General features: G+C 33.3%; 1 protein-coding gene across 1 annotated transcript; it reads left to right on the top strand.

Annotated features, from left to right (window-relative positions):
* Positions 1-3698: 3698 nt before the first annotated feature.
* LOC115952227 (1-aminocyclopropane-1-carboxylate oxidase homolog 4-like) lies at positions 3699-7372 on the top strand. The gene is made up of 3 exons (XM_031069317.1): positions 3699-4317; positions 4647-4994; positions 6834-7372. Exons 1-3 carry the CDS (start codon positions 3814-3816, stop codon positions 7092-7094), a joined length of 1113 nt encoding a protein of 370 aa, XP_030925177.1. The 5' UTR covers positions 3699-3813; the 3' UTR covers positions 7095-7372.
* The last annotated feature ends 4792 nt before the right edge of the window (positions 7373-12164 follow it).

Genomic DNA, 12164 nt, shown 5'->3' with positions numbered 1-12164 from the left:
CTCCTTCGCTTTCTTTCCCTTTTATACTAGTGTTCATTTTCCCTTTTAGTGTCCACGTGTAAGTTTTACTTTCTGGGGTGCAGACATGTCCTGTCAATCCATACCTAGAGTGGTTGGGGGTCGTTGGAAAAGTTAAATGGCATGGTTTGAAGTATGGGCTTGTCAGATGCAGGGTTCTGTATTACGATGTTAGCAGCTTTCTCCCTTGTCTTGCCCCTGTACTGAGTTTGCCCTTTTCTTCAGGCGTTTTGTGAGGTGTTGAGCAAGAGGTCGTCCTCAGCAATATTCTTATGCTTCTTTTGGGATTTCATTATGCGTCCTCGGTAATAGCTCTCCTCGACTTAGGCCTTGGGCCCTAATGTAGAGTGGGCCTGGGCCGCGAATTCTCTGGCCCCACAATAATAATAATAATAATAATAATAATAATAATAATAATAATAATAAGGGGGTGTAATAATCATTATAAGAAGAGTGTTAGTGTAACTTTTATTATATGCTAGTAAGTTGTCCGTGCGATGCACGGATAATTTTTTGATATTTTATGTAAAACGGTTTTGGATAATGTTATATTTATATTATAAATAAATAAAAAAATAAAAAAGTAAACTAAATTAGAGTAAAGAAACATATACATTTTGAGATATTAAAAATTAGTTTAGTAGTTTCACTACATATTTGTAGCATTCTCAAGGTAAGATTAATTTTTTTTTTTTTAATCATAAAACCAAAGATAAATACGAAAGAGTAACAGGACCATGAAAATCAACTAATTTGTGTTGTGTTCACATATTTTGATACCATGAAATGAAAGTATGCCCAACTCTCTTATCGTCTTTTACTCATCGATAGTGTGACATTAAAACATGATGTGGAAAAGTGTATATGCATGTATCTTATAGATGATTTAAAATAAAACCATGGTAGAATATGGTTTTACATTACGCACCAAATATTTTATCTACTTATATACCCAAAACAAACACTATCCAACCAAATTACACAAACCTAAATCATATTTAAGCCCCTAATTTTAAAAAGAAAAACGAAAAAAAAAATACTTGTAGGGGTTTCAACGTCTTAATGGTAGTGGGGGACCTGTATAGCTGAGGTGGTGACCCCTTAGATTCTTTTTTCTCTCTCTTTCAAATGTTTTGTCAATCTCAGGTCTTTTAATTATTTTTATTTTTATTTTTTTAAAAATACTAAAACGGTGGGTATGCTAAAAGACATGAAGAATAGAGAAAGATGTGTTGTAAGCTTAGTCAATTAATGAGATATTGATGAGATAACAATAAAATAAGTTAATGTGAACTTTTGGGTAACAATAAAAAAAAATTATTGAAAAATGTTTAAAAAAAAATGTTAAACGCAAAATTAAAGCGCCATTTGACAGGACCTCATACATTCATGTATGAGGTTTTTGCTTTTATATGTATATTGATGTGAAGTTTAGAAGATAAAGTTTTGTGTAGCATTAGAGTTGAAAGACAAGGTTTTGTTTTAGCTTTGTTAATTTGATTCTCATGAGATTTTGAGTGTAGGTGTATGAATTTTGATTGGGAGTAAGTTTACTGCCATAAACTTTTCTATACCTTTATCACAACTTTGCTATGTGGTAATTCTTAAATGGTAAAATCATAAACTCATAATTTTATTTTCACCACTCATGAGTTACAGTTGTGACAAAGTTATCAAAAAATTTATGGCACTAAACTTAATCTTTGATTGATATTATCCTGATCCCTGTATGCAAAGTTTTTTTTTAATTCCTTCATGGAATCGTAAGAGCATTCACATCCCAAAATTCTATCTCATCCTATTTTACCATCCAAAAAACTGTTTTATCAATTATATCATACCATTTTACAATACTCCCAGCATCCCAACTTTTATTTTACAATACAATACATTAAAATAATATTTCTACACAATAAAATAATATATCCTAAAATCCAAATAAAAACAAAAAACCAAAACCCAAAAACCCACACACAGAGAGAGAGGAATTGATAAAGTAAGTGAATAAAATATTAGTTTTATATATATATATATTTTTTTAGAATTGAGCTAGAGTGCAATTCTACCTCTGTAGCACTATTGCAATTTTTTTTTATAATAGTTGATTTTTACAAGTCCGGATGTGTGGGAAATTTTGAACTTTTATGCTAAATTTTCTCTATATATAACAAATGTCATTCTCAATGTAAATGCTGTTGAATTGCTTTATGTCATATTTTTTACTTCTGTGACATGGATGCAAAATTTTTTGCATTTTGCATATCTAAAACCTACTTTTTCTATTTTACACATTCATTTTTACAAAACACCCACATTAATTTATCTATTTTACACATTTATTCAATAAAATATTCATTCTTTTACTTTTTTTTATTATTTTCTCACTCATGGCCTCTCTCTCTCTCTCTCTCTCTCTCTCTCTCTCTCACTGCCTCGCTCTCTCTCAGACCCAACCACCGTCATCATCACTCAGCCGCCATCAAACCGAAACCCAAATCTGTTTACTTGCTTTGTGCTTTTTTTGTTTCTCATTCTCATGGTTGATCAGAGCCGAAACCCAGATCAAGCCGAAACCCAAGATTGATCGAAGCAAAGGTTGATCAGACCCATTCCTCTGTTGTGGCTGCGAAGGTTGATCGGAGCCTCCTCCGGCTCTCACCGAAGGCAATGCCGACGAAGAGGACGCCATGTTCCCCATTTACCAGATGGTTGAGAGCTTACAGATGTAGAAAAAAACAATGTAGAAAAAATGCTTGAAGAAAGAAAAGCTTACAGATAAGTGGTTGAAGCAAAGAGTGAATGAGGAGTGAGAGAAAGAAGGAAAAAAGAAGCAGAGACAAGAGAGAAAAAACGAGAAAAACATAGACCAACAAGAGAGAAGAGAGAGAGATAAATTAATAAAATAATATATGGACAAGCTATAGCAACCGTGTAAATATACACGGTTACTGTAGTAAGTGTATAAATATACACATCTTTACACACTTTTAGAAGCACTGATGTGAAGTATTTTTAAGGTAAAATATATAAAAGTGGTGTCTTTTTCTATTATAAAAGATTTTCAGTGAATGCTCTTAGATTTTTATTGGGTAAAACTAACTTTTTTATGTTTCATTTATCACGTGTCCTGTCAAAGCACAATTGTCCAGCTAATCAGTGGTCTTGTCAAATTAGGCCATGTGCAAGTTGTGGCACCAGAATTATCATTTATCTTATAGTTTAAGGGAACTTTAGATATAAATTATCTAAGAATTGCCCCTAGTTTATTTGAATGATTAATTGTTTATTGAAAATAATTCTTAGCTAGTCTTGAAGCATCGAGACTACTTAAGCATTTTCATTTTTTTAGATACAATTCAAATATCAGTATTTAAAGAAGGAAAACTATACAAGAAAAATTAAATAAAAACTAAATCTATCCCTCTATCTAATTTTTTTTTTCTTTTTTATATTTGTTACACCAAATTATGTTGTCGCTTTTACTATTATTTATTAAAAATAAATAAATAAATAAACCTAGTCAAAACTGAGGTGCCGACGCCGTGCTTTTGTTAAACTGTGAGTAGGCAAAGTCCAACTGACTTGAGCTCACCCACTACAATATTTACCTTTATTTTTAGTCATGATATACGGAGGTTTGAAGCTAAACCCAAGATGCATGGCAAGATTCTCAACCTTCACATTTCCTACATTTCCTTAATCTCTATATATTTTCTTGACTTCTTGTCCAAACCAAACACTTAACACAACCCCATATATTCTCTGAAACCCAAATCACTAAATCAAGAAACATCTATGGCAGCCATGGATGCAAACTCTAGCTATGACCGCATGAAGGAGCTGAAAGAATTCGATGAGTCCAAGATGGGTGTGAAGGGTCTCTCTGACTCAGGCCTCACTTCCATCCCACGCTTCTTTGTTCACCCTCCTGAAACTCTCTCTGACTTCAAAAAATCTTCTTCCACATGCACCAACATCCCCATCATCGATCTTTCCGGTATTATAAACTCCAAGGACAACGATCACCGTCTCAAAATCGTTGAACAAGTCAAAGAAGCTGCAAAAACATGGGGTTTTTTCCAAGTGATCAACCATGGTGTGCCTATATCAGTTTTAGACGAAACCATCCACGCCATCAGAGCTTTCCATGACCAACCTCACGAGGTGAAAGCCAAGTTCTATAAGCGAGAAAACGAGCTTGGAGGTGTTATGTACATGAGCAACAATGACTTGTACCGAGCCAAATCGGCTGCGTGGCATGACTCGTTGCAAGCTTGGATGGGACCAGAGCCATTAAAGGTGGTGCAAGATTATCTCTATTTCTAGCATATTCAATCTTGGACGGGTTTAATTATTGCTATATACTTTCTTTTATTTTCTTTTATTATTATAATAAAAGTGATAAATGAAAACTTATCTTATTAAAAGTCTATATGTTTGAATAGATGTCACACTTTGAAAGGTTTAGTCCAACTTTTGATAAGAAAAACCCATATTCTTTATTCTTTTGTGACATGTGAGTCATAGCCTCATAGGCTAGAAGAATTCTAATACACTAATTAAAATTGACCTTTTTCTATGAATCACTTAAACAACAATGACAAGAGGTGTGTTTTAATTTTTCACAGGTGGCGGATTTACCTGAGATCTGCAGGAACGAGGTGGTTGCATGGGATAAGAGTGCAACAGAGGTAGCAGAGACTGTAATGGAGTTGTTGTGTGAAGGGTTGGGATTGGAGGCTGGAAAGTTTAAGGAATTAACGTTTTTGGATACCAGGGTTCTTGTGGGTCATTGTTATCCGTATTGTCCACAGCCAGATCTAACAGTGGGGATTACATCGCATACAGATCCAGGTGTGATTACAGTTTTGTTGCAGAATCATGTACCTGGGTTGCAAGTCAAGCATGGTGATGAGTGGGTGAACGTTAAGCCAGTGCCTGGAGGTTTGATCATAAATGCTGGAGACTTTCTTCAGGTAAAGTGTGTGAGTAATTAATGTTAGCAAAGCAGCTAAACGCATGTTCTACTGCAAATACATATGATGTGTGTTGTCCTTAATGCACTATTTCGCCTACCATTCTATACACTCGTGTTAATAATGCCGGTCTTAGTCTTGGGAGGGTAAGATTAAAAGAAAAATTAATTCCCCATTAATGTATAGTAATTATTAATAACAAACTAAATAAATAGTTACATAGATTATAGAAAATTAACTATCATATTAAACATAATATAAATGTAAACTGTTTTTTTTTTTTTTTTAAATTGTATTTTACACTATTGTTCTCAACCATTCTCCTTATATTATTTAACCGTTGCACATTTTTTTTTTTTAATAAATAATCCTGAATAAATCTTTATCAATGTAAGCAGGTAAATAATTAATAATTTATCTATTATTCTCTCATTTGGTTGTGTAATCGATTTATAATAATGCCTATTGTCAGATAAGAAGTAATGTCATGACAAAATGATACCTTTTTTTTTAGTCTTGGAACACAGGTCATACAAAATTATCATGTATTTGATCAGATATGTTCCTTATTAGTTTTGATGAGGGGTTGAAGGTCATATATCTAGAGTGATCATGTCATTTCGGTTACTAGGCAAGGTTATAATGATTAGGCCCTAGCTACTCACATAATTTTTTACTATTCTCACTTTTTAACTTTAATATTTTAATTTCTCATTAATTTTTTTATTTAATTGTTGAGATTGGAAGTTGCTTTTTTTCAACTCTTAATCTCAACCACTAGAAGTTGTCGCATCAAATATAATTTTCTAGAAATTGCACCTAATTTCAATTCCCTTTACACCTATAAGACTATATGAGGATGAATTCCATGCACACATGTGGAACCCATCTCATTTTGTTAGTCGGAGGTTTGGTCATATACTAAATAGTCAAATTAGAAATCTCTCTTTACAATGGAGAGTGTTGCACCCGGTGCATTTAACCTCATCCCGACTCACAAACACCTTTTAACATTTTCACCTTTTAACTTTAACCCTTTTTTTTTCTTTTTATTATTCAATAGCTAAGATTGAAAAATTCTCTTTTCAATTCTCAATCTCAACCGTTACTAGCTATTGTATCAGGAACAATACCCTAACTATTTAACATTTTAACTTGATCTGCTCAATCATTATTGCTTATATAGTTAGTAGTGTTTTTACACGTTCAATATGGCTTTCGCTAAATCAAAATCTGAAACTTTTACTAAGCCAACAAAGAATTTCTCGTAAAGTTAAAGCAACCATCAATTAGAAGAAAACTAAAATTGTTGAGAGTGAATGACATGCATCTTCTTCTTCCTCTTAACTATTGAAGTAGGGAAAACAAAGTCAATGTCAAAGTTACTATTCAACATGTAAATTTGTAGAATTTATATAGCAAAATCCCCAATAGTCAATGTCCAAGCCCAATCTTATTTAGCGAGCAATCTAAGAATATTACTTGTAAAACAAGTCAATTAGCCATAGTTAATGTTAGATTAGTTTAGGGTTAATACTCTTATAAATCTCCATATTAGATTAATTGTAACATAGGATTAATTTGTTCCTTACTTATATATCAAAGATGCAACCCTGGCCAAAAAAATAAAATAAAAAAAAGATGTAACCTTGGCCTAAGGGTTTTCTTTTGTGTACCTAAACCGTGAGGCCAAACCAAGTAATTTTTTGTGTTTTCTTTTGTGTTATTCTTTCATGCTTCTATTGTCTATTATCTTCAACTCATTTAGCATTTTGTAAACATTTTCTCCTATATGTGAATTCTTAATTTCAATATTATTGTTTTGACATTTTTTTCTAGATAATCTCTAATGGAGAGTACAAAAGTGTACAACATCGAGTACTGGCCAATTCATCTAAGGAAGCACGAATCTCAATCGTCATATTTTTCAACTTAGCCAAATGGAAAGGAGATGGCTACCATGGACCTTTACCAGAATTATTGTCACCTGAAAAGCCAGCTATTTATCGAAATTTCACTAGGCAAGAATTCTTCGAGAACTTTTATAGCAAGGGCATAGATACCAAGTCTCTGATAGAGAAAATAAAAATAAAAAATTAGAAACCCATATTATTCCATGCAAAGAATTGCACCCATAAGATTCCACGTATGGAAATATTGAATTTGGTAGAATAAAGGGGGATTTCAATCTCTATTTAATCAAATCGGCAGTACTATATTGCAGAAGATTGTGAAATTGTATAAATTAAGCTTATCTAAATTACAAGCTTTGTTTATGCCTATATAGAAACAACTGTAGCAAACTAACTATTTACAAGGCTGTCCAATCTAAGCTAAACACGTGTCTATCACTAACTGACTGATTTACATAATATAAGCTTAACAATACGACTTGTAGCAATGCACAGAGTTCTTCATAAACGACTCGCTGTTTTGTATTCTTCTTTTTCAAATTTAAAAACGCTCAATGAGCAATTTTCTCTTTCAATTCTATTTTGTTCTTTTTGCTGGGTTTAGAATTTAGCATTATTGGGGAATGGGAGCCTGAGTCGTAAGGGGTACAAAATACGGTGTTTACATTAAGTGCATGTGTTATTGTCAAACTAAAATCCTTCCAAAATATTGTATTCAATATTGTGATGCACTCATAAGTCATAATTTAGTTTGCAAGATTGGGTTAAAACGAAAATAAAACTTAAGTACAGTTCTTTAAGCGTTGTACCTTGAATTCCACAACTGAATTCAATCTCATGGTTATATTGATGAATCTAAAGCTTTTACAACAATATTTTCCTAATTTTTTTCTGATTTCCTTTTGGTATCGAACACCTTTTGCCATGCTGGCAACGAAGGGCTATAGAAAATTGAGATATGGTTTTCGGATCACATTCAACCAGTACTTCCTTACACAAGCTTTCTTACTTTGTTAATAATGGAGATTGGTCTGGGCTTCAGCTCCAGCTGGGTCAGAAAGCTCTGGATCTAAAAATTGAAATTAAAGTGTGTTATAGTACTATATTATAATCAATTTCAATGTGACTTCTTGACGTGCATCAATGATATATATGGCCGGCAGTGTCTACTTCATACATTCAATTATACATTCGTACGCATAAATGTCACGTGGCAAAATAAGATGTGTGCACTAATCATTATCCAAGTCGCATATGGTAAGTTCATCACAGCTGTAACTGCATTGATATGAAACCTGCAAGTGATCACCAAAACCAAAGAGCCAACAAACCTGGGCTCAAAATAAGTGATTGCTTTTAAGTACAATTAAAAAAGATAACAATATGTGAGACAAATCAAGTTCAAGACCATGAAAGGCCACATTTTAGTGCAAAATTTAGTAGTACTTTCCCATGTGATGAAATGATGATTGATGAGGCTCAAATTTAATTGCCTAAAACCAATCGTGTACAGGCCTCTTATTGGCCCGAACCAAAATCAGTGGCAACTACCATTTCTAATTGATTGAATGTTTATAATTTGTTTTTTATTTTATTTTATTTTATTTTTATTATAATTCTTGTGATATCAGATGTGGCGAATTACAATTTCAAACTTGGGTTTTAACTCATTTTGCTAATGAGTAATGAAATGAGTAATGATATAGACACAATAAATTTTATAATATTTTCATAACAGTTAAATGAACAGATAATGATTTCCAGTTCATTTCACAAAAACTGTTCGTCAAATCCATTCTACAATTGACAATAAAAGTCCAACAGCATATATAACACACTGAAGCAGCCATAGACACAGACACTCTTTTTCCAGAGGTGAGTAGTAAAATATATTCCTTAATCATGTAGTGGCAGCAATGAATTTACTATGTCATATAATTGGTACATCAACCCTGCTATATAACTTCTTATTAAGCCCTCAAAACCAATGGCAATTAGAGTTTTAACATAAACAAGAAATTAGTAAGCTCTAATGTTGGATAGTCTATAGGACTTGGATTTCTCTACTGTTTGTGGAAATAGTAAAGCCTTAATTAAATTAGAATTATTATTTTTTAAATAGAAAATGAATTCAAAGGAGCTAACACATATATCTTTCCCTTATGAAAATTTAAATCTTCATAATAAAATAATCCCTCTTCATTTTATAACAAATAGAGAAAATCTTAATTTGAGATTGTTGTGAATAATCATTTTACATAAAATTAAAGATAAAAATCAACATAAAGAATTTAGAAACTAATAGCACTCATTTTTTTTTTTTTTTTTTTTTTTTTTTACTTTAGAAATAAATAGTGCTCATTAAAACTTCAAAAACTAAAAGCGTTCAATAGGTAAACTATGTTACCCACCCCCAAAATTGTCCTCTACCTTTTTTTTTTGTTTTTTGGTAAGCAGGATAATATCATTAACTAACAAAAAAACAATAAAAAAGCGTCTACGCTCATACACAATCCCAGTAGCATCAAGGTTAATCAAGAGAGCTACATCCACAAGAGGGGAATGAAAAATAACAAGATCTTGAGGCAGCAAGGCGCCTCTTCTAGCAAGGGCATCGGCACACTTGTTTGCCTCTCTGTAGCAATGCTGAATTCTGGTCCTCGGAATCTTTTGCAAACCTTCTATACAGTCTGCAATAATCACATCATTACCCAAAGGTCCACCACTACCTTTTTAAACTAGATTCACCACAAGCTTAGCATCTAATTCAAATATGACATTAGTCAAATTTAGTGCAATGCAAAGGTTAATCCCATCATGGAGTGCCCATAATTCAGCAGCCACGCTGGTGGTATGACCAATGGCTCGGGCATAGCCACTTACCCATTCTCCACGGGAGTTACGGATGATACCTCCTCCACCAACCATACTAGGATTGCCCAACAATGACCCATCTGAATTCAACTTAAACCAATCGTTTGGGGGGGGGTGGTTGCCACTGCACCTGGATGACAAATAGAGTGCGTTGGAGCTTTTTGTTCAAGCCGAGGAAAGCAAATTCCGAAGCTTTGGCTAGAGTTTCCACCTTTAAGGATTTTTGGGGAGCTGAATCTCTAAAAATCACTTTGTTGCGTCTGAGCCAAAGGCACCACACTCCAAATGGAAAAAGGATGCTCCAAGATATACCAAATAATGACGAGTGATAATTGGTTCAATTAATTCTAGGCCAGTCCAATAAATTGGTACCATAGAATGTGCTGGTTTGGATCGGTATAGGAAAGGAATCCCAGAATTCTTTGGCAAGAGGGCAGTCACGCAATATGAGGATGATTGATTCAACATCCACGTTACACAGTGGACAAGAGATGGGAACAGCAAGCCCCCTCGCACCAAAGAACTTCTCTAGCGGGAATACTTTTATGTATGCACTGCCAAAGGAAACACTTGATCTTAGGTAGAGTAATAGTTTTCCAAACCCAATTTCCCATAAATGACTCATACAAATGGGCATCCTGAACTGCACAAGCCAGATTATAAGCCTCCTTCAGATCAAACTCCCCATTAGGAGAAGAACACCAAGAAATATTGTCTACACTTGCTGCTGACATTGGAATAGGGGTTGCTTTGATTCTCTGCCTTAGGGAGTATCACCTGTAGTGCAGTGCAGACTGGCTGGGTGTCCCTCTAATTCAATATTATGTCATGGATAGGCACTTGCAACACTTCTTCCTCAGCTAAGTGGAGATCTGCTCTTAATTTATTGCTCAATCAAAATTCACCTTTATCACATCCAGCGTTGATAATATATCCCTAGTTTGGTTCTGCTTGAACTTTTGTTCAAACTTGAAACAATTGTGACTTTGTGAGCCTGTCATATCTTCCAGGCCTTCATGGAAAATAGCTCGAGATTGTTATCACTCATCAATGGACGGAGCTAAGTATTGACCAAGGGGGGCTTTAGCCCCGGCCCCCTGATCTCAAGAAAATTTCCTCAGTAGTATAAATGAGTTGTAGGGACAGATGCCCTCATCTAATTAACATCTTCAAGGACAGGTTACAAAGGTGGAGCCACAATAGCAAAACATGAAGCATATCTCATTATTCTCCTCTTTTTTTTTTTTTTTTTTTTTTTTTTTTTTTTTTTTTGTGAGAAAGAGTTTCAACTTATTGTATCCACTCCTGATAATAGCTCTTTATTCTCTCTTTAGAAAGTTAGACTCACTTATACTAGTTAATGTTAGACCCTTTAATTGACTAGATTAGTAACTTAAGAAAAAACTGACTTGATTATTATAAATAGTTAAACAAGCTACAAAGGTGAAGCCACAACAGCACTACGACACTATTTAGTTTCTTGTTTGTGACACATTGTAATTATGTGTTGATTTTTTAAAATTATTATCTTGTTTTCTTTTATTTAGCAACCATAATTAGCTTTTGTAGTTAAAAATAGGATTCATAATAAAATTGAAGATGATTTCTAGACAAATTGCTATTACATTTTGTAATGATTTTTGACATTTAAAAGAATGACTTCTCTTTTAATAAATAATTGTGTTGCAAAGTATTTAAAAATATTTATTTTGTGTCCTTTTTGTTGTTGGCATTTTGTTAGTACTAAATGAATGTTAATTTAGATTTTTATGAAAATAAATTGTTTTTACTTCGCCCCCTAAATTGAACTTCTAGCTTCATCCTTGCCAGTGCCTTTCTCCATAACATGAAATCAGGCTATCCTTTCCAAAGGGTTTACAAAGAAACTATGAAATAAAAATAAAAGGCTAAATAAACAACGAATGTTAAAAGATTTTTTTGGGTAAATAAAGTTTACAATTTTATATAAAGTTATTATTCTGTTTGTTTTGATATAAAATATTTACAGAGGTAAAATATTTTCAATAACAGTAGTGTTTAGAAGTATACATAAAAATGTTTTAACAACAATTTCATCACACAAAAATAATAATGTCACAAATAACTGAACCCCTACCCCCCCCCCCCCCCCCCCCAAAAAAAAAAAAAAAATCAAAATCAATAAACATGCTGACAATGATGGTAAGCTACTCCTTATCACCACTATTGATAACTCTATTGATGTTGGGTCCCATTCTTTGTGTGTGGAGGTTAGAAGAGCACAAAAAGACAATTCCTTTTGTTTAAGAGGAGAAGGAAATGATAAGCACTTGGTCTCATTAATACTTCGAATAGCTGATCGGAATAATAAATATATTTTGGCCAAAATGGGCATTTGCTCATT

This window comes from Quercus lobata, chromosome 7 (genome assembly GCF_001633185.2).
Source record: "Quercus lobata isolate SW786 chromosome 7, ValleyOak3.0 Primary Assembly, whole genome shotgun sequence".
NCBI classification, from domain to species: domain Eukaryota; kingdom Viridiplantae; phylum Streptophyta; class Magnoliopsida; order Fagales; family Fagaceae; genus Quercus; species Quercus lobata.
The sequence above is the reverse complement of the archived record's forward strand: the minus strand, read 5'-3'. Positions and strand labels throughout refer to the sequence as shown.

Coding starts and splice junctions, on each gene's coding strand:
- LOC115952227 (XM_031069317.1), top strand. CDS start 3,814: ATGGCAGCCATGGATGCAAACTCTAGCTATGACCGCATGAAGGAGCTG. Junction 4,318..4,646: donor TGGGACCAGAGCCATTAAAG/GTGGTGCAAGAT, acceptor AATTTTTCACAG/GTGGCGGATTTACCTGAGAT. Junction 4,995..6,833: donor ATGCTGGAGACTTTCTTCAG/GTAAAGTGTGTG, acceptor ATTTTTTTCTAG/ATAATCTCTAATGGAGAGTA.